The following is a 22,907-nucleotide window of genomic DNA, read 5'->3' on the forward strand; positions in this document are numbered from 1 at the left end:
ACCGATCTGAGAATAGAATCCAGGAATCCTTACTCTGTGTCCTACTTTAATCATTAGTCTATAATTTCTCCCAAATTTCTGCCACTTGGGCAATTATAAAATAATTACTGTATTATCTATGAGAGACAAGGTGGGTGAGCTAATCTCTTTTATTGGACCAACTTCTGTTGGTGAGAGAGACAAGCTTTTGAGCCACACAGAGCTCTTCTTCAGGTCTCTTTCACCAACAGAAGTCGATCCAGTAAAATATGTTACCTCACCCACCTTGTCTCTCTCATATCCTGGCAATGACACAGCTACAACTACATTTCATATACATCTACACTACATGGTAAAACAGAAGTGCTGCATTGGGAATGCAGTGGATTTGGGATGAAAATGGTAAATAGGGTATTTCAGCTATAAAGAAGATTTGAAGACTTTGTCTTCTGTGCAGGAAGTGGAAAACTCTGTACACATTTGGCCAACGGTTAATCCTATGCTTTATCTGTTTGAGCTCCTCTTGTCCCTAAGTATAGCTGCACAGAAATGCATAGTCTCACTATTTGGTAGTACCCCTCTATTAGAATGTTTGATTGGAGTTTTTCTCTCAAGGAGTCTGACATACCTTTCCCTATGTACCCTTCCCGAATCTGACCATACTTCTTTTTTTTTCCAGAATGCAGCAGCAACAACAACAGCGCCAAATGTTCACAGCCGCCCTCTTGGCATTCATTTTCATTCTGGCAGCCATGAGTACTACTGAGGCTGGCAAAAAAGAAAAACCAGGTACAATGTAATCAATTGTGCAGTAGATATGGGGGTGGGAGGTAGCAGAGAGGGCCTAGGACCAGATCTTGCACTACTGAAGTCAATGATAGTTTTGCTATTGACGTCAGTGGGGTTAGGATCAAGCTCCTAGTGTCTAAGGCCTAGCTCCTCAAAGGTATTTAGGAATCAAATGCCCACTAAAATCTATTTTGGAATTCAATGGGAATTAGATGCCTAAATATATTTGAGGATTTAGGCCAAAATGTCTTACTGTATTTATCAGTATGTTTCACATACTTTTTTTCCTCTGTATTTTACATTTGGGATGCATGGACTTGTTTCTCCCCATCAACTAATTAAAAGAAAATAATTTGTTAATGTGAGGGGGATTCTTGAGTACCATTTGCTTCTTCTCCATTGGATAGGTGTGGCATTCCATCCCACCTCAGAGTCCAAACCCGACTGGCACAAACCCGAGTTACAGATCCATCCATGACTGAAAAAAATATTTGCCAACAGAACAAGACCTTAGCAATAATTAGGGAGAAGATTTCCTGAATTATTCATTTCCTTTTGATACAAAGATTGAAAAACAAAAAAGAGAATCTAACCTGGATTTGGTGCCCAGCTGGAATGGATTTTTGGATTTGCCTCTTATTTTATGTTGGCCTTTTTCTTGCTTCAGAATTTCTGTCACCTAGCCTGAGGACATATGTCCGTATTGTAAACCTGCGCACTTTTTGACAAAAGTGACAGACTGTGCTCATGAAAGAGCCAGTGTTAGGGGGGGGATAATGCACATTGCTGTTAAGGTGCATTGGCAGAACTGTATAGATGGGTAGGTCTAGAATAGCAAGGAATTCAGCAGCTCAAGACTTCGGTGTATTGCCAGGAATGTCCATGAAGACACAAGATTTAGAAAGCAGGGATTATTACAGATTAAGTCTGAAATCCATTGGTGATTTGTGAGTGTGAGATTGAGTCTGGAATAACAGGGTGCTGCATATGAGGACTGAGATACATTTCCGTAATGTGGGGGACCCAGAACTAAAATGAATAGCAGGAGTCACTGCAAAGCTGGACTGAAGTACAGTTGGGGAACTGTGTGTGTGGTTGGACTGGGGCAGGGACCAGGACTGGAAAAGCAGGGATGCTGCAGGTCAGGAATATAGTAGGCTGAGAGAACTGTGTGTGGTGCCCAGAAATGGAATAGCTGAACAGAGTGGCATTTGGATTAAGGTACATTAGGAAGTCTATGTATTACATACTATTTCCTAGTACAGAATATCTGGGGTATTGCATGCCAAGACTTAATTCACTCTCTCTTTTCCCTGAGGTAGATTCCACCGATAGAAGAATGTCAAAGTCTTTCAGTTTTGTTATGAAATTCAGGATAATCATTAACTTTTTGACACACAGAGTGGGGATTTGCTGCAGTGACATGTTTTCACTTAAATGGGAGTACAGAAATTAGTTTCTGTGAAAGCTGCCAGTTTGACAGCTGTTGAGACTCAAGTTCTCTTTTTAATCAAGGGACAGGTATGGCATGGCAGCACCAGTACAGCCTTCCTCAGCACTGCCCTGGACTCAAGCTCTCTTGGGCTACTGGAGAGGTTCCCAGTAGGGTTGAGTGTGTGGTTCACTCACCTTGTTCTTTTGTTGGCCTCTCTGAATTAGAGTGGCCACTCTCACATTCCCAGAACATCAGACATTCTGGCACTTCTGGGAATGGCGTGGGCCTGCCCCGCCGATGTGACCCTGCCCATGCTGGCATGACCTCACACACATGATGCGTGTGTGTGGTCATTCTGGCAGGGGTAGAGTGGGACATTCTTCAAAATGGCATCCTCTGTCCGATCCCGGATAAAATCACGTCTGGTTTTGTCTCAGTACTGGATGAGGGACAACTTGGACAAGCCACACATAAAGAGGACTGTCTGGTTTAAAACCGCATGAATGCCTTACCTGTTCTGATTATACTAACAACAAAGATCCCGCCTATGTGACATGGAAACCCATCCATTAGGAATTGGACTTTGTTTCACGTAGAACCTTACAAACACACATCTGGTGTAACTGCTTTCGATCAGCAGTGACCCAGTCCTCATTTTAAATAGAGATAGTCCTAAACTGGAAAACTCAGACCTAGATTTCAAAATGGATGTTTCCAACTCTTATGCTTTTTATCATGAGAGTCATGATTTTTGGCATTTTTCTTTAAGCCCTACAGCTGTGAGACCTGTGAATATTTCAGAATCTGAGCTTTCATTTCAAAACAGACAGTACATTTCTAGCCATTGCGGATATGGCGAAATAATGGAAAATATGAACCATAAAGGTGCAAAAACTGGAAGGCAAATAAGAGCTCAAATATATTATTTAAAACATCTTATGATATTTTGAGGCCTGACTCATGATTTTTCAATACTAGGAGTTGGCAGTTGGGCTAATTCTCTCAGTGGACTAAGATCATGCAACATGAATTGAAGACCAGTTTCTTACCAGCACTCTTGTGCACTGGATCTTTATAACACCTATTTTTGGAGGTGTTTGGATATGTTTTGGGCCATTATAAAAGTAGGAGGGTAGCCATCAGTAATGAAATTTGTATCCATGTTCAGATATACTGACACATCCTTCCCCTGCTAGCTTATGTCTCTGCTTTCAAAATTCAGAGTGTGTTCCGACGTGCTTGTCTCCCCCCCATCCGACCCCAACCCACTTCCTGCCCCCGACTGCCCCCCTCAGAACCCGCAACCCATCAACCCCCCCGCTCCTTGTCCCCTGACCACCCCCACCCGAGACCCCCCACCCTAACTGCCCCCCAGGACCCCATCCCCTACCCAACTCTCCCCACTCCCTGTCCCCTGACTGCCCCGACCCCATCCACCACCACCCCAACAGACACCCGGAACTCCCACGCCTACCCAACCCCCCCGTTCCCCATCCCCTGACTGCCCCCTCCAACCGCTCCCTGCCCCTTATCCAACCCATCCTCCCAGTCCCATGCTGCTCAAAGTGCCAGGAGCTGCCCAGAGCGCTGGGGCTCTGCAGGAGGGAGGGAAGCGGGGGAGGGGCTGGGGGAGCCTCTTCAGCTGGGAGCTCAGGCGGGCCGGACAGGACGGTCCTGCGGTCTGGATGTGGCCCGCAGACCGGAGTTTGCCCACCCACCAGCCCTTTTAACAACCGGTTCTACACCGGCTTCTAAATTTAACAACCGGTTCTTGCGAACCGACTCCAGCTCACCGCTGCTCGCGACCCCCTGAGGGGTCCCAACCCCCAGTTTGAGAACCCCTGTTCTAGAAGCTATCGGGGATCACTGATCTACGTACACACACACACACTCACAAAAGAGGATATTCTGCCCCCTGCTGGTGGCATATCAACATTTTCAGATTAAATACCAAGTACCACATGGGCCAGGAGTTTATGCATTAATATGGTGTTTCAAGGGGGATTTGGTGTATGCAGTGTTGTTGTAGCCATGCTGGTTCCAGGATATTAGAGTGACAACGTGGGTGAGGTAATATCTTTTATTGGACCAACTTCTGTTAGTGAGAGATACACACTTTCCAGTTTACACAGCGCTCTTCTTCAGGTCTGGGAAATGTACTCAGTGGCACAGCTAAATACAAGGTGGAGCAGATTGTTTAGCATAAGTAGTAAACACGTATTTCCAAGGACCATTCAGGGTGAAGTGGCCAGTTAACACCTCCCCAGTCATAGGTGGGACAAGGAGCGGGGGGGTTGATGGGTTGCGGGTTCTGAGGGGGGCAGTCGGGGGCAGGAAGTGGGTTGGGGTCGGATGGGGGGGGAGACAAGCACGTGGCTTTTTTTTTTTTTTTTGGCTGGGTACTGACCACTTTTCTTGGTTTGATTCGGTTTCCTTGGCTCCATCCAGAGAAGAAAGTGAAGAAGTCCGACTGTGGTGAGTGGCAGTGGAGCGTGTGTGTACCCACCAGTGGAGATTGTGGCCTAGGGACCCGCGAGGGCACTCGCACTGGAGCCGAGTGTAAGCAAACTATGAAGACCCAAAGGTGTAAGATCCCCTGTAACTGGAAGAAGCAGTTTGGAGGTAAGGGTTGCCCTATCTCCAGTGATTCACTTTATCTCCAACGTGAGTATTGGGAAGTGACCCTTTGTGTGTGCTCAGCCTGGGCCGAGGGCCAGTGTGCATGCTCTGCCTTTCTCTGCAGTGCTTCATGTTCAGTACAACGAGAACTGGTTGGAAATTTTTCACTAACTTTTTTTTTTTTTTAAATGAAAAATGGCTTTTAAAATGGAAATGTGTGTGATTTTTTTTTAAATTCTATTTTATTATTGTTGAGTTTTGGGGATTGGACAAAGGAGGGGGGATCATTTCTTCACTAGCTCTGATTACAGCCCATTCAGGAAGTGCTGCACTAATAGGGTTACCATATGTCCGGCTTTTCCCGGACATGTCCGGCTTTTTGGTCCTCAAATCCCCGTCCGGGAGGAATTTCCAAAAAGCAGGACATGTCCGCGAAAATAGGGAGGCATGGTAAGGGGACCGTCTCCTCCCCGGGCTCCAACTTTCCAGGGCCAGGCGGCGGCTGTTCGTTCTCCCCACCTGGGCAGCCGGACTTGGGAACAGCCACTGCTGCAGCTCCCATTGCCGCGGGGGGAAGCAGCCAAGCATGTGGTGCTCAGCGGCTGCGGCTCTGGCGCCCGGGGTGTGAACCCCCTGAGCCCAGGCCTGCTGTGAGGACCCAGCTGGTGCAATCCCGCGGCGGCCCTGGAGTGGGGGCAGCAGGCCCCAGCCCCCCCGTCCCGCATGGGTCCCGCAGGGGAATGAATGGGGCTGCTGATGCTTCCGCTCCGGGGCCGCCCGTGGGATTGCACCAGCTGGGCAGCCAGCCCAGATGCGACTGGCGAGGGGCTGTGCGCAGCATGCGTGCTGCTGGGTCCCCACAGCAGGTCTGGGCTCGGAGGCTTCGGGACCAGGCACCAGAGCCGCAGCCGCCGAGCACCACATGCTTGGCCGCTTCCTCCTCCCGTGGCAGTGGGAGCTGCAGCAGCGGCTGCTCCTGAGTCCAGCCGCCCAGGTGGGGAGAACGAACAGCCACCGCCTGGCCCCAGGGCCGTCTCCCTACTCTCCCTCCAGGTACTGCCCGAGTCCTGCCTGCGCTCGGGGCCAGGCCGGACTCACTCACCCCAGCCCCGCGCTCCCTCTGTGTCTCCCGGGCCTCCCTCCAGCGCTTGCGGAGGGAGGAGGAATGTTGGTGGGGGGGGTTGGGGGGGGGTTGTTGGTGTTTTTTGCTCTGCCGCCATTTTTTGTTGCTCTGCCTCCCCCCTCCTCCCGGGTCCCGATATTTGACCTGGGTGATCTGGTCACCCTAGGGGGTGGAGTTGGGGCGGGGACTTTGGGGAAGGGGCAGAGTTGGGGTGGAGTTGGGGCGGGGCTGGGGCCCCGTGGAGTGTCCTTTTTTGCAGTATTGAAATATGGTAACCCTATGCACTGAGATATACTCTGTAGGAGAAGGCAGATTTTACAGGCCCTCAAGGACAGGGCTTGAGTCACCCTGGGTTTAGGCCAGCAGAAGGTAGGATATTCATGGTAGAGGGTAGAACTGAGCAAATAACTGATTTTTCTATGTGGTGGCCAAGCTGAAAAACCTGAAAAAAAAAATTGGTTAGTTTTGAACTCATAGACTCATAGACTTTAAGGTCAGAAGGGACCATTATGATCATCTGGTCTGACCCCCTGCATGCTGCAGGCCATAAGACCGTCCCTACCCCTTCCCTGGACTCTGCTGTTGAAGTCCCCAATCCTGTTTTAGGTGACTTCAATCGGCAGAAACCCTCCTGCTAGAGATCCCTGCCCTATGCTGCGGAGGAAGGCGAAAAACCTCCAGAGGCTCAGCCAATCTGCCCTGGAGGAAAATTCCTTCCCGACCCCAAATATGGCGATCAGTAAGACCCCGAGCATATAGGCAAGAGTCTCCAGCCTGACCCCTGTCAGCCATTATTCAATTTACCTACCATTTCTTGGTTTTCCTTGACTACTATGTTTTACCATTAAACCATTCCCTCCATAAATTTATCTAACTTAATCTTAAAACCAGACAGGTCCGTCGCCCCCACCGTTTCCCTCGGAAGGCCGTTCCAATATTTCACCCCTCTGACGGTCAGAAACCTTCGTCTAATTTCAAGCCTAAACCTCCCCACGGCCAGTTTATATCCATTCGTTCTCGTGTCCACATTAGTACTAAGCTGGAATAATTCTTCTCCCTCCCTCGTATTAATCCCTCTAATATATTTAAAGATAGCAATCATATCCCCCCTCAGCCTTCGCTTTGTCAGACTAAACAACCCAAGCTCCTCCAGTCTCTTTTCATACGACAGGTTTTCCATTCCTCTGATCATCCTAGTGGCCCTTCTCTGCACCCGTTCCAGTTTGAGTTCATCTTTTTTAAACATGGGAGACCAGAACTGCACACAGTACTCCAAATGAGGTCTCACCAGCGCCTTGTACAACGGAAGCAGGACCTCCTTATCCCTACTAGATATACCTCGCCTAATGCATCCCAAGACAGCATTGGCTTTTTTCACCGCCACGTCGCATTGTCGACTCATAGTCATCCTGCGGTCTACTAGGACCCCTAGGTCCTTCTCCTCTTCCGTTACTGAACTGAAACTGATTTTTTTTATTTTTGCCAAAATGAAAATGTTTATTAAAAAAAGTTGTTTGGGTCAATTCAAATAAACATTTCAAAACAAAATGGTTTGTTTCAAAAATGTCAAAACTACCATTTTTTGACTTTTTTTGAAAATTTTCCCCTCATTCTTTGAGTGTGACTGAAACTATTTGCCATATTTGTCCCTAATTCACAAATGGTTTTGGTCACTATGAAACTGTATTTTTCTGAGAATTTGCTATTTGAATAATAATTCATTAATAATATTCATCGAGCTCTACTAGAGGGATCCTATTGGCAGAACATCCACCCAGCCAATACAGCCCCCAGAGGCCCAGTAGCATGTTGAAGTTGCTCTCTATTGCCTTTCCACAGTTGTGAATACTGCCCCTCTCCCCCATGGCTACTGCAGCCTCCACACTGGAACATGATATAAAATTTGCAGACTCTCGCACTAGTGGCTGAGACTTGTTGGGGAGTGGATAAAGGCCATAGCATTTAATCCATGAAAGACTAAGATTTTCCTTCCATCCTGGACAAGCTGTGTAACCAGGATTCAGGTATATGGTTGCCCTTGTAGACTCAGCTTTTCTCTACTAAACAGCTTGGATGACTTGAACTGATAATGGCACTATGATGAATGCTGCAGGCTGTCAGTGCAGAGGTTCTGGATTTGGCAGGTCCAGTGCTGCACCTGGGCACTTGCAGTTTTTCTGGCCCTATTTTGCAAATTCAAGAGGTTTGGATAGTTCATTTTCAGAAAAAAACCATACAAATGTTTGGATACACATCTGAACTAGATAGTACCCTCTGAACTTTTGCTCCAACTCTTCACTAGTGAGAACTATTCTGCGGAAAAAAATCTTGTTAGTTAACTTGTAATCAGCTGGCTGGCCACCTCTGCAGTGATAGAGCCATAACACTTTATACAGTGAGTCATGGATAAACAGTGGCATAATCTTTTGGTTTAATATATTTTAATTTCTTGATGAGAAAAAATAGATATTAAAGGGTCTGATTCTCCCCGGCCTCACACCTTGTGTAGTCATTTATACCTGTACAAGAGTGCAAAATATTACTATTCTGGTTTGCTAGTTTTCATACCTCATTTGTAAATGATGCCGCAAGACAGTGGAGAATCAGGCTTTTTGTATCTGGAGGATGTTTTCCACTAAATTGTCTCTCTTTTGTAGTTTCAGTATTAAAATGTAGTTTCCTTTTTATAACATTAATCCTGTACCCATGCAAGAGCAAGATAATTATGCTTTTACATTGGGTCATATTTGGGGGCAAAATTACCTCCCAAAATGTCCCTTGAATTTTTGCTGCTCCCCACATTCCATTTCTTTGGATGTGTGATCCACCTGCCTGAAATCACTGGCAGTATGTGCCCACCTGGTTAGACTTGGGTAATGTTTTATTCATGCTTCATGATTCTTTTTAAAAAATTCTTTGTGTTCCCACACTCTTTGCAGCGGAGTGTAAATACCAGTTCCAGGCCTGGGGAGAATGCGACCTGAATACTGCCTTGAAGACTCGAACTGGGAACCTGAAGAGAGCCCTTCACAATGCTGACTGCCAGAAAATTGTCACCATCTCAAAGCCCTGTGGGAAGCTTACCAAACCTAAACCTCAAGGTACAACCCATTTGCTGTCAGTAGTGTGCTACCCCATTTAAATCCAGTCACTGCTGGAATCCCAAATGCCTTAATGGGAAGTCAAGAGTAGAAGAAGGATTGTAATTTCTTGTTCTTTCCCAGCCACAACACTGCTTCTGCATCTGATCTCCCAGCCAGGAGTATGTATCCAAGCCATGCAGCCATGGGGCCTTGACAGATAGAATCCCTAACTGAACCCCACTGAAAATGTACTGTTACCAGTTTGTTTTAACTATGGGTGTTTATACTCTCATGGCTTCAGGGTACAGGTCCTCTTCCCACAACCCCTACTGATGGGAATACACCAATAGCAGGAAGAGAAAATGTTTCTAACAATACTAATAACTTTTTCATATCTCCTTTTTGTTAGACTTTTAACTGCCTGCTGACAAGCCAAGGCTTTCCCTTGGGATGGGAATAGTTTAAGGAATATTGTTCGTACAAGTCATGGAGAGAAGAGGTTATTCTCCCTGCTGCTCAGGGTGTCTAGAATAACATTGCAAAATCAATGACTGTTCTGTGCACTTTGGATCATGTGGTCTCAAGTCTAAGAGAAGTGTTTGGTAATGCAGGGGTGGCAGGAAGAAAGGGCTGTGTGTTGTCTCTTGCTGCAATTAACAATGCAATTCCCAGTTCGCGGACAGCCATATGTCCCACTAATTCGTCCTGTTTCCATGTGTCACAGACACCCTGGGTCAATATCAGGCAAACTTGTTTTCTTTCTAATCACTCAGGCTTTTTAATGAACTCTTCTGCAGCAGCAGCAGGTACAGGATAATTTATAGTGGGCGTTTAGCCTGCATGAAGTACCACTTGGTCTCAGACAATATGCCTCGTGTAGACCACATAGGGCACATCACATGGCCTTTTTTTTTGCTGGAACAGATGCTATTTTTACTTAAAAACCAGATGAGGTTAAGCAGATTCCAGAGTTTCTTATTGCTTTCTTTCTCTGAATAAATATAAAAAAAATACTGTGTATGATTAAAAGTGACAGGTGTCCCTTATATTAGCAACTCCTAAAGTGTCATCATTGGTTCACAAGTGGTCCATAGAGTACTTGCTAATGGTCTGCTCCTTATGTATCAGATTATACATACTTCCTTAACTAAATGTTTTGTGTGTGTGTGTGTGTGTGTGTGTGTGTGTGTGTGTGTGTGTGAGAGAGAGAGAGAGAGAGAGAGAGCTTTACAATCAGTAGAGCTGTAGCTAATAGCTGTAGCCTTGTGCATCATACACAGAATTATCAAATGAGTTATGATTCTAGAATCTGTGTTGATGATTATGTTCGAAGGACCAAACTGGATTTTCAGAGACTAGCTGAGTTTGCTGCATTTGGGAGGTTATTGGATAAAGCTTCATCCTACACTACCAGAAGGCCTCTGCCGTCCCTGTCCCCACTAGTCTGTTGCTCTGTTCTGCAACTTTGCTAAATCAGCATTTTCTGTCAATGACTTGACAGAAGGGGGCAGAGCAAGACAAGCAGAACCGTGGTGGAGGAACACTTTGGGGGGAGATGCAGTCAGATGGTGGAAAAGCAGCCTTTAAGCTTCATTTTTTTAAAAAAAGAAAGCTTCGTTGGGATTATTGTAGCAGCTCTTGTTAAACTGGAACTGGCTTTCCTGAATCAGGATACTGTGTCACTCTAACAATGAATGGAGCTACATGAACAGAGAGAGGTCATGTAAGTTTGGAGTACTCCAAACACAAAGGTTTTTGGGAGCTGAAATGCTGGTTACAGCAAGCCTGGCTGTGCTGCATAACTTAATCTGAAGACACAACTCCATGTGTTTTGAAACAATACAAATGAAAAATGGGTGTAAATGTAGGTCTTTGCAGTTAAAAATTATAGTAACTGAGGGGATAATTTATACTCTCAGATCTCCACTGGAGATCTTTATGGCACATTCTTGCAGTCTACCCCCGTGCCCAACTTCCATAGGCATAGTCAGGAGTTCAGTGTGGGAGTCAAGTGTAGAATACAATGGAGAAACTCAAGGTGGACAAGAAATCAACATAGTTGATCTAAGAGCAGAATTCTCGTGTGTGTGTGTGTGTGAGAGAGAGAGAGAGAGAGAGAGAGAATTACAGGAACTCCATGTTCATTGAATTGTAAATGGGTGGGAAGGGTGAGAAATTAGAATGTATTTCAGGAGGACATAAAAATCTAGGTGGAATTTTTTTAACTGACCCAAAAAATCTTGACTGATGAAATACCAAGTGGGGCGAGACTATATTTTTGTTTCAGAAAGTGACTACATTCTTCATGAGAAAGGGAATTGTAAGATGGATTTCAGTGTCCACCTAGAATAGACTCTGGGACTAGATGGAGGAAAAACTAAACTGCACTTTGTCTCCAGTTAGACTAGGACCCTATTTAATTCATTAGGAGGAGAGAAACATGTTGTTTTGGGGCAGAGTAGTGCATGAAATGCTCTGTACCTACATGCTGTAACTCCTGTTATGTGCTAGTGAGCTGCAGTGTCATAGATTGGCTGTTACTCCCACAGTGATCATGAACAGCAGCAAGTATAGTCGCTGCTTGGTATCTGAGATGTTCTCCATCAGATTAATCTTTTTCACTTCTAACCATTATGCTTCAAAAGCAGCATCTCTGTTCTTTACCAGCAGGAAGGTATGCTCTGATTATCTCTCCAGCAGTGCTAGGCTGAAAAGAAGGAAACAACGCAAGCAAACAACCGAATGTTGGAAATACAAAGTAGATTATCCTGTTTAAAGACAGACAGAGAATTATTTGAGCTCAATTTCAAACCAAGCCAATATGACCAAAAGTCATTCCATAGGAACAGAGATATTGCCTTATTGGTCAGATAGTCCATCTAGTCCAGTATCCTTCAGAGGAAGGTGCAAGTGGGACTTTAGGAACGGCCTCCTAAGCCCCACTTGATAGAGAGAGGCTTACACCCTGAAGTTTGAGGATTTATATCCCTTCCAAAATTTCATTTAAAATTTTTATTGCTAGAACTCTGAAGCTCTCATTATCCATGTAAGCGTCCAGTCTTTTCCTGAACCCTGCCAAGCTCTTGGCTTCAGTGATATCTTGTTGCAATGAGTTCTGCAGGCTAATTGTGTGTTCTGTGAAAAAGTATTTCTTTTTTTGATCCTTGAATTTGTTGCCTTTCAATTACATTGAATTTCCCTCTGTTCTGGTGTTCTGAGAGAGGGTGAATAGAAACGTTAACCATCCATTATTTTATATACGCTTATCATGTTCCCTCTTGTTTGCCTTCTCTCTGTGCTAAATAGTCAGTCTTTTCAACCTCTCTTCATAAAAGTTTTTCCATGCTTCTAATATTTCTTGTTACTCTTCCTTGAAATCTCCAGTATTATTGCTAAATCCTTTTTGAGATAAGTTGACTAACTGAACACAGCATTTCAGGTCAGGGCCTGGAATAAATTGATTTATATAAATAATGGCATTTAATATTCTCTTTATTATTCACCATCCCATTCACCATGCATCTTTTTTATGACCACTTCTACGCATTGAGCAGGGATCTTCATTGAGCCGTCCAGAATGATACCCAGGTCTTTTCTCTGGATTGATGTAGTTAATTTAGACTACAGTAAGGTGTATTGGTAGTTCACATTATTTCTTCCAGTGTGCAGTACTTTGAATTTTTTAGCACACACTTATCCAAGCTAAGGGAATGGAACAGATGAAATTCACTCTCAAATTTTTCATAGTTGTCTCCAGTCTTGACTGACAATTTTCTATTATCTGCAAATGTTGCTACCTCACTGCTTATCCCCTTTTCCAGCTCATTAATAGTTACATTGAACAACACCAGTCCTAGGATGGAACCATGTGTCTTTCTATTGTTAACAGGAATATTCTCTTGGCCACGTCGCAAGATGATTGTTTGATTTTCTGCAAGATTGTTATTTGTATTGCAAGAAGGAAAAGTGCATATAAAGAGGGAGAAAAATAAATATTGAAGACTTCCCTTTAGGTGTCCTACTGGGAGGTATATATTTTGTTTTTTCTGGGAACCTGTGAGAGCTCTAACAAAACTTCTGCAAAGCTAAATCAGTGCAGCTACTTATTAACCTCAGGCTTGGGAAACTGGTGACCTGGGCTTTCATTCCCATTTTATACATTTTCTTCATTATTAATCAGTAGCCGTGGAAAGGCCTTAAAATGGTCTGCAAGCTGTGTCCAATCTGTTGTTGTCCGCTGGTGGAATTTCATTAATTCAGACACAAATTTTAGAGCTTGGAAAGCTTGTTTCAAATGCACCTATATTTCTTCCTCACCAGAAATTGATCCACCTCAGCACTCTTTTTTTGCTTGGTACTGCATAGCTGCCAACTTTAAGTATTGATTGTAGTCTGGGACACCGTCCACTTCACTACTTGAAGATGGAGGGATCTCAAAGAAACTCTGCTGACCTTTACCAAGAGAACCAACTGAATCAAAACCCACTACATTTTCTAATGGTTACTTTCCTCTGGAGGTTTCTTGGGGAACTACGATATCTGATGATAATGCCTTGATCCTGGGGTAGTGTGTCAAAATATGATGACACTACTATATCCTAGAATGAAAAAATTGGACACCACCTTGAATGTGGTGCATTTTGATTGGGAAGTTGTTAGGACTCAAATTGTGATGATGATATCCCAGATGCCATAGTTTGTGTCTGTCACACGAATGAGGCCATGAGAAAACATGTCATAGGCTGGGAGAGTTAAAGGAATAATGTTTATCATGGAATCCCAGCAGAGGCAACTGAATCTCCTGAAGCATGTACAATCATACATTCTAACCAGTGTCTGCCGTGCCAGTGGTGTTCAAGGTCTTTCTAAACTATGCTGATAGATATGAAGGAATCAGGCACTTCTGGTGAGCAGCTTCTCTAATGGCCAACTTGCGTTGATGAGTGGAAAGCACTGCCAATAAACTCCATCTGCCGTACTTCCTGGCCACCCAAACTTGATTGATAAGTGTTCAGGTTCCAGTTGACCAGAAAGTAAAAGAATGAGTTATTGTCAGGTTTCAGAAAATATTTTTCCTTTGCTTCTCAGAGGGGAAGAATTTATTTTCACTGAGCTTGGTTGTCTCAGTGGTGGTCTCTCTCTTAACCTGCCTCTCACTTTCCCTGTCTTCCCATCTATCTTTCTCTCTGATATTTTTGACTGTTTGTTCTTCAGATTAAAATAATATGAGATTAAATCATCAGTATATACCTATTATCTGGTCATTCTTCAATGTAGCCCTCTTTCTTTCTAACTCCACTATGTTTTCTCTCTGATTTTTTTTACACATATTTTGATATTCTTCCCCATCCCCTCCTCCTTCCCGTCTTTCTTTTTTATACATTTTTTAAGTATCTGCTCTGAATTACCATGCTGTTACTCCACTCAGTCTCGTCAGCCGGGATGACCAGTTATTATTGCTCATGCTCCAAATACACTTCACCATTTTGTATTTGCAACCTCCAGCCACTCTCATCTTTAATGCCAGGGTATAGCCTGAGGAAGATTTCAAGTCCCAGCATCCAATATTCCAGAAGGTTGCTTGGATCAACCCGCTATAAACACTGGATTCTGTTACCTTAAATCCCTGTGGGCTTCCATATTACAGGTAAAGGTGGCTGTAGTCTGCGCCAGTAAAATAGATAAGGTGCAGCCCTTGGGCTCCTGGCAAGTTGTCATTGCAATTCTTTCTTTTTCTCAAAGTGTGGGTGTCCGTACCCCAGAGGGAATATAATCCTCTTTGTATTCTTGCTTATATCATGTCATCTGGGCACCTTGGGTAGAGTTTACAATACTAATACTAATACTCTGCAGTACATAGTGTGTTTTATCTTAGAATCTTTACTGACAACAATTAGCTAATCCTCACAACACCCCTGTGAGCGAGGGAAATACTATGATCCCCACTGTGGAGAGGCATGGTGACTGAGATATAGAAATGACTTGTCCAAGGTCACACACAGAAAGAATCAGTGGCAGATCCAGGAACAGAATCAAGAACACCTGACAAGTTCTATACTCTGAGCAGTGGCTGCTGCTTCCTTTTGTTTCCAGTCCCCATGTTTATTAAAACAGCATGATTTTTCAGGATAAATATGCTGTATCTCTATCCCCATTGTAATCTTTGATTTGGAGTTAGCAATCTGAGCAGATTCAAGATACTAATGTGTCGTTTATACTCAGGCTGCTTGACAGGAAGTTATTTTCCATCTTCCTTTAGAAGGTTCCAGAATATATAGCTGGACCTTGTTGAGCAGATATGCCAGCAATCAAATGAGCAGCCTGTTGGGGGAAGAGAGATACGTTCGAGCGACACAGAGCTCTTCTTCGGGTCCTTCTTCAGATCCTGGCTATGTAGTCAGGCTGGATTGCGCTCTGGAAGCCAAATATACCAGGTTTCTGTTGCTATAATGCACCAGACGCCATAGTAGGAGACTGGATATCCAGCTGCAGACAGGATGTACTGCTAACCATTGTGTCACCAGAACAGAGTGCTATCTTGGCAGAATGACTTGGCTGCCGGTTAGTGGCAGGAGCTGCCTGTGGTGTTGTCTGAATGGATCACTGGCCTGATATACAACTACTTACTGCTCAAACAGACTGGCTGCCATATTGAGCTGCCACCTGACTGACCCTGTTGAGGGAGTGGATGATCTGCCATGTTGCTAGATTGGACTGTGCATTCTGTACTGTGCCCTCTCCTATTATAAAGGATGAAATATATCTCCCCTCTTCTGAGTGGGAAAAGATTCATGAGCACTAGGAACTTTTTTTAAAAAAAATATAAAGATGCTGAATTCACAGACATCACAGGCCTGGCTCCTTCTCCCTCTGTAAATTCCAGGACTCCCAGCCTTTAATGTAACTCATTAGTCATGCATACATGCGGCTAGCATAATAATTAGTACTATAGAAGGCAGAATAATAGGTTGCTGCTCAAACTAATGAGATATAAAAATGAGGGATTTTCTCACTTTAGGCAAACAGCTGTGACAGTGAAACAATAAAGGAAAAAGCTTAATTGTGGGGCTCTTCCAAACCTTGGAGTTGGTTTCCTAAAAAACGGCTCCCATCCTCTGAGGGAGAAACTTCTCTTTTCACTCCAGCTACATAGATGCTATACCAGGGTTGGCAAGCTTAGCACTCAGAGCTCTACAATGTAGCCCAAACCAGTCTTCCTCTTTATCTGCAATGTATGCCGTATGGGACCTGCAGGGCCTGGTATTTATTATTTGTGTTTGCAGCAGTGTCAACAGACCCAAACTGTGGGTTTCATTGTGCTAGGGACTGAATAAACACCAAGAGTATGTCTACCCTGTAATTGGGAGGTGTGATTATAGCACATGTGGACATCCCCAAGCCAGATTTGATCTAGGTAGAGCAGTGGTTCCCAAACTGGGGTTTGTGAACCCCTGGGGGATCATGAAATGTTACAGGGGGTTCTTGGGGAAAAAATTCCCTAATGGTGGACAGAGCTGTCCATAGGGACCCTGGGCAGCATGGGGCCAGCAGCCTGGAGCCCCTGAGCTTCCAAGAGCTAAGCAGATCAAAGCAAACATATCTATTACACTGAGGAGATCTAAACTTCAAGACCCCTTATAAGAAGTGGAAAGGGAAGGGGATATTTTTTGCTGTTTTTAAAATTAAATAGGCAGCTTGTATTGTTTTTAAAATAATTATGAAGAACAAGTTTAAGCTTTGTTGTAACGTGAGTTGTTTGCCTGGACTGCTCAAGACCTGAATGCTTGTGTAGGAGGAACTCTGAGCTGGCTTCTAAAATACCTTTATGCTGTTTCACATCTGATACTCCTTGATGAAACATAGGAGCCTTGTCTTATAACAGGCTTATTCAAAGTGATACAAGCTACGAAAGTGAGATCTTGGAAGAGTGTTGCCGTTTTCATAACGTAATAAAAATACTGTAATGATTAATAATAAATAGTGTGCAATAAGCATGTCGCAAAAACAAATTTTATATTTCCAAGATCACAGCTTTTATAATTTATACTCAGGTAAAGGAGAAAATCCCCAGAAATATTCATTTTTAAGAGGGGGGTTTGCGAGATTTGACATTTTAGTGAAAAGGGTTCGCAGGTTGTTGAAGTTTAGGAACCATTGAGCTAGATCAAAGCTAGCTCGAGTAACAATAGCAAGTGAAGCCACAGTGGCTTGGCCTATTCCAGTCCACCTAGGACCCTGGGTACGTTCTCAAGTGGCTAACCTGTGCCACAACCCTTGATGCCATTGCATCACTGCTATTGTTAGCAGGGGCGGCAGGTCCAGCTATTTGGCGGACGGTCCCTCACTCTCGCTCGGAGCGAAGGACCTCCCACCAAATTGCCGCCGCAGATCGTGATCGCAGCTTTTTTTTTTTTTTGGCTGCTTTGGGTGGCCAAAACCCTGGAGCCGGTCCTGATTGTTAGTGGAGCTAGCTTTGATCTAGCTAGATTCAAGTTAGCTCAGGTATGTCTGCACATGCTTCAGTCACACTTCCCAACTGCAGTGTATACATCCCAAAGTGAGAGACAGCTACAGCCCTGAAGAGTTTATGGTCTAAAGAGCTCAGACAGACAAAAGGCAGGAGGAGAAACAGCAGCCCAGAGAGGTAAGGTGACTATCCCAAGGCCGTGGCAGACCCAGGATTACCCCAAGAGCTTCATCTTGACATAGGTGGAAGACTGCTCAGCTCTAGATGGAACACTGCTTGCTGGGAACTATAGTTTCTGTGAGACGTATTTCTGTATATAGGCCACTGCTTCTGCAGCTGGAGTCAAAGGGATTTTTGCCATTGATTTTGATGGACGCAGGAGTAGATTGTAAAAGAGAAGATTGGCTACGGTCTGGGCTTGTCTTGATCTGCTGGCAAGGAGCCTGTGAAGCCCTCAGTTGGTAACGTTGGGGTGCCCTTGATTTGCCTTTGATGGTGACTTGTCAGCACTCTCTGCTCAGGTCTCTTTGGGACCTCCAGCTTTGTCCTCCTTATATGGGTACCTTTGAGAAATCTGAATGTTAGACAAATTACTAATATCTCCATAGAATCAAAAGGTAACATTTATCGGATTGACCCACGCAGAAGCTGCCTCTTATTCAGAAGAAAGAAAATGCGTTCAGGAGAGGGAGAAAGAAGAGGCAGATTTTTTTTAGCTTTGAAAGAATATTATTTTTCAAAACCTCATATTCTCAGATGTTTCACAATCCTGCAGAGGTTTTTTAAAAAAAATCAAAATTCTAAGAGCTTCCTGGATACCGAGTTTCAGCATTTTTTTCATCCTTTCGTTTGTATGTCTGATTCCTTTTTGTGTGCTGCCCCAAATGGTGAAAAAGACTAAATGTCGTATGACTGTCATTTACCCTTTGGGACCACAAAGGTCTCCGTTAGCATTAATGCAAAACTTTGTGCATGAAAAGTTTAAACAGTCTGAGTATCCTGATGCTTTTACATGCTCGTTGCCTCATTCTCCTGGCTTTCAGCCGCACACTCGGCCTGCTTTGGCATTCATCAGTGCCTTTCAGCAGTGAAAGGGCCTGAAGCTGTGGGACTTATAGGGATAAAAGATATGCCATCAGCAAATGTTTACACTCATTACCATTCCAAGCAGTGAAAGAGCTCCCTTTCCTTCTTTCTCTCCTTTCTCTTTCTTTCTTCTTCACTTCCTTCCTTTCTATCCTTCCTTCTTCCCCTTTCTTTCTCTCTCCATCTCCTCCTCTCTGTCTTTTCTTCTTGTCACAGAAGCCTTGAAGCCAGCTCCTTGAAGTGTGGATCACTGATAAAAGCAGTGCCTGTGTCCTTAGTTCACAACAAAGAGGTAATCTGTGGGCAGGTGCAGCAAGCATGACAGAGAAATGCACACAGCTCTTGAACAAATATTCGTTCCCCGGTTTCCATAAATCACAAGCAAATTATTTTTTGTTAAATTGCAATTTACTAATCTTGGGTCATATATAGTGGCAGCCTACCTGTCAAGTTATCTGGTCATTTTTCTACATGCACATTTGTGATTAATACTCTAGAGCGATGCTTTTGGCTGTTGGGCAGTATCCCATTGGTGTGTGAACACAGAGAGTAAAACCTGAAACAACACGTTGCCCTGGGTCGACAGGTATACCCTCCCATTGGCATTAATGAGAGTTCCTGTGAGTCTCAAAGTCAGGGATTTTGTGGCTTAAATCCTGCTGGATGCTTGGAGGGGACTCAACACTGCTCTGGTCGTTACTTTCTTTTCTTCCTACATCAATCACAGAATGTTTCTTGCACGTACAGCTGGAAGGGCTCCAGCAGTGTTGCCAACACTAACAATTTTATCACAAGTCTTACTATATTTGGTATTTTCTAAAAGCCCCAGCTTCTGGAGTTAGGTGATTATATGAACATCTCAGCTTTCGTTTTAAAAGAAAAGGAAGTTCTTAGCTTTTGGTTGCTGAAAAAAGCCTGAAAATGTGACCGACTGTAACCCTAAAGGCTTAAGTACTAGAATGTGAAGAAAAGGAATCTCAAATTATTATCCTTATTATTAAATCTCATAATTTCAAAGCCAACTTAGTGGTTTTTCAGGGCCTTACTCCTGATTTTTGAATGCTTGGGGTTGGTGATACTGCTCCTGTGACTGGCTTTCTGGTGTGATGAATATGCCCGAACAGGCAGAGCATTTGGTTCAAATACTTGTTTGATTCCGTGTGGCTTATGTTCCCGAGACAGGAAATCTCATGAAAACATTGCCTTTCTTACTGTATCATAGCACTGAACATTCAATCCAGGCTAACTGCAGGGAGTGTAGAGGTGCACAAAAACTAAAATGGAGTAAATGGACTTTTTAGTTCCTCCAAATTTCAGTTCAGGCTTGAGTCCCACTTTAGATAGATGTTCAAAGTGCTCTTTTTTTTTTTATTTGAAACCTGTGCCATGATGGTCTCATACAGTTTCAATATGACCGAAAGGGCAATTTTCTGGGGAAAAAATCCTGTGACTGAAATTATTAATTATTATTATTATGTGTTTATTATTGTAGTGCCTAAGGACCAACTGAGAATGGGGCCCCACTGTGCTAAGTGCTATACATACAAGAGTAGTAGAAAGTCCCTGCCCCAAACAGCATAAAATGTATGTAGATAAGACAGCCACAGATTAGAGGGAAAGAGAGATTGATTGATTGATTTTTGTCAGTTAGCCATGTTTGTTAAACTGTATTTAGGATTGAAAACGGTTATTTTCACCAGTTCAAAAATATTTCCATGTTTTATTGCATCCTGCTGAGTAAAAAGTGGCTTATTCTTAAAGATTCTGACATGCATAGAGAGTGTGCTGCTATCAAATGATGGTGGTTTCTAAATAAGGGACTGAGCCTGCTGCCAATGAAACCAATGGAATGTTTGTCACTGGCCATTGTGGGAACAGGATCAGACCCATAGTGGCTCTGTTCTAATCAAAGACTGTTCCTGATCCTGCAACCCTTACTCAAGTGAATATTCCTTATGCATGGCACTACTCTGATGAGTAAGGAGTGCTGGTGTGATTAATGGTTGCAGGATTAAATCCATATACAGTCACACATATGCTCTTTCTGAGGTGTATTTGTATGCAGTACAATGATAGGCTATTTCTTTATTTGGAGGAAATGCTTTGGGTGGCTATTTTGTTGTGAAGCACACTTGATTGCCATTCTGTGTCTGTATTACCAGTTATCCTGAACTCTGTCTCTGCATATGTACTGCCTAGTATTCTGGTTTCTACTTGGGTTGAGGCATTGAAATACTATTGTGGTTTCCAGCTGGACAGGGGCATCGGGAAGTATTTAAGAAGTGATTTGGGGGGGAAGAGGGAAAACATAGTGTCAAGTTTTAGATACACACTTTTTGCTAAACATCCAGACAAAATGTTAATAACTAGAGGTGTGTGAATAACTGATTTGCTGCCTGTACAGAAAAAAATTGGTTTGAGTGGAAGCAAAATAATTTTTTCTTTAATGTTTCAGTGAACTGAACAATTGAAAAAATAAATAATTTTGAATGGAACTAAATGTTTCATTTTCAAGCTTTCAAAAATTAATAATTTAAAAAAAATAAAATTGAAGTAAATTTCTAAATGAAAGTTGTTTCATTTTGAAAATGTCAACACAAAATATGTCCATAGGAGGAGGGAAGGGGGGGAATATTTTAATACGTTTTTTCAACTGAAGCTGTTTTGGTTGACCTGAATTTACATTTTGCATTGGAAAAAAAAATAGTTTGAAAATTTTTGCTGAGGTCTGTTAATGACACTTTAGTTGGATTTAGTTAAAATAGTTGGGGCCATACCTGGCCCATCCTTTGGTTTCTTTCTGCTGCTCCAGTGATGCAAGGAGAGTGTAAAGGGCCCTAATAGGGCAGTTAAGGGTTCCTCTTATAAGAGAGAATCCCCATCTGGCATAGAGATGGTGTAAAAGTCTTCATACTCCCTCCCCTGACTCCCCAGCATAGTGTATAGCATAAAGACAGAGGGAGAGGGCAGATCTGGGCTACTGCTACATTCCAGCAAACCCCAGTCAGATTAATAGCCCCTAGGGGAGAGCATAAATGTGGCAAAGAGCCCCCTCTGCCATTCTGTGTGCTGAGTACAATTTGACTGAACTCAAGGATCGAGCCCTTTAATTGTTAACTTTTATCTTACTGATGCCATTGATTTCTTTACTGGGGCCCCTCCTGCATTGCAGTGATCGGTGCCTGAGGTGCCTTTAAGTGAATGCTGCAGTGGGTAAATTCAAGTTAGAATTACAGGCGAGTGGGTAGGCACCTGCCTCTCATCTGTTCATAGCTCCTCAGAACAGCTCCGGTGATTATAACTAACACATGTCAGGTGCGAACAAATTCCCCATGGCCAACTCACAGCTGATGTGCAGAATCTGTGACTTCCTCTTTGCAAATATGGCATTCATTAAATGGAAAAGCTGCAGGAGCCTGCTGCTGATACAGAGCACTTGCAAAGCTGGCAGTGTTCTGTGAGGGCAGGCAGCACTGACAGTACTGCCTCACCTGGCATCTCCCGATTCAGTGCTGTACAGCAGAGAGAGAGAGAGAGAAAGAGATCAGGCTGCTGTGTGGGGACAGTTAGCATTGGCAACAGCAGTGCAGTGACTCTTCCATCCCAAAGGCTCATTATCACTGGAGACAGCTTGACAGATTACCGCAGAAGGCAGGCTGAGACCACATTAAAAAGCCTAATAGGAAATGTGGTCCCCACCTAATGTTCTGAAGTGAAGGTCTTGCATCCAATCTGTGCCAAGGTGAATCAGACCCAGATGGCGTCTCATGCCTGGGATAGGAACATGAAAAAGTGGCTTATCAGATACCGTGTATCCAATGGATCTTTCCCCCACTTCCCTTTGTTCAGCAGATAGGGGGAATGAGACTGTAGAGGTTTCAGATAATTTGCCATTGCCCTGTGAGCTAGTCAGGGCTTCCAGACAAGGGGTCAGCTCTGGCACTGCTAGCATAGGGTTACCATATTTTGTGCCTCCAAATGGAGGACACTCCACGGCCCCCGGCCCCGCCCCCAGCCCCGCCCACACCCCCGCCCCAACCCCGCCCCCTCCCCAAAGTCTCCGCCCCCTCCCCTGCTTCCCGCGAATATTTGATTTGCGGGAAGCCTGAAGCAGGTAAGCGGGGTGTGGGGGGAGGAGGCGCGGCCCAGGCTGGCCCCCTGGCGTTTCCAGCCTGGGTCGGCTCGGGCCCTGGGGTGCCGGCCCCGGCCGACCACCCCCGGCCCGCCCAGCACTGCCGGCCCCCGGCGGCCCGGCGCACCCCCCGGCTCCCGGCCCCGCGGGCCCGGCTCCCCGCCCCGCGGACTCGGCTCCCTGCCCTGCGGGCC

At 44.3% G+C, this 22,907-nt stretch overlaps 1 protein-coding gene across 3 annotated transcripts in view; it reads left to right on the plus strand.

Moving 5' to 3' along the window:
- PTN (pleiotrophin) overlaps window positions 1–22,907 on the plus strand; it is a 106,385-nt gene that overhangs the window by 78,425 nt on the left and 5,053 nt on the right. For 2 of the 3 annotated variants that reach the window (XM_034779767.1, XM_034779758.1), the window contains 3 exons: window positions 659–768; window positions 4,652–4,825; window positions 8,885–9,046. In XM_034779767.1, the coding sequence (XP_034635658.1) occupies window positions 660–768; window positions 4,652–4,825; window positions 8,885–9,046 (445 nt within the window). In that variant the 5' untranslated portion in view covers window position 659. Of the gene's footprint in view, window positions 1–658; window positions 769–4,651; window positions 4,826–8,884; window positions 9,047–18,797; window positions 18,879–22,907 lie in introns of those variants that run through there. The other variant, XM_034779777.1, reaches the window with a different exon arrangement.

The sequence above is a fragment of the Trachemys scripta genome, chromosome 1 (genome assembly GCF_013100865.1).
Source record: "Trachemys scripta elegans isolate TJP31775 chromosome 1, CAS_Tse_1.0, whole genome shotgun sequence".
Lineage (NCBI taxonomy): Eukaryota > Metazoa > Chordata > Testudines > Emydidae > Trachemys > Trachemys scripta.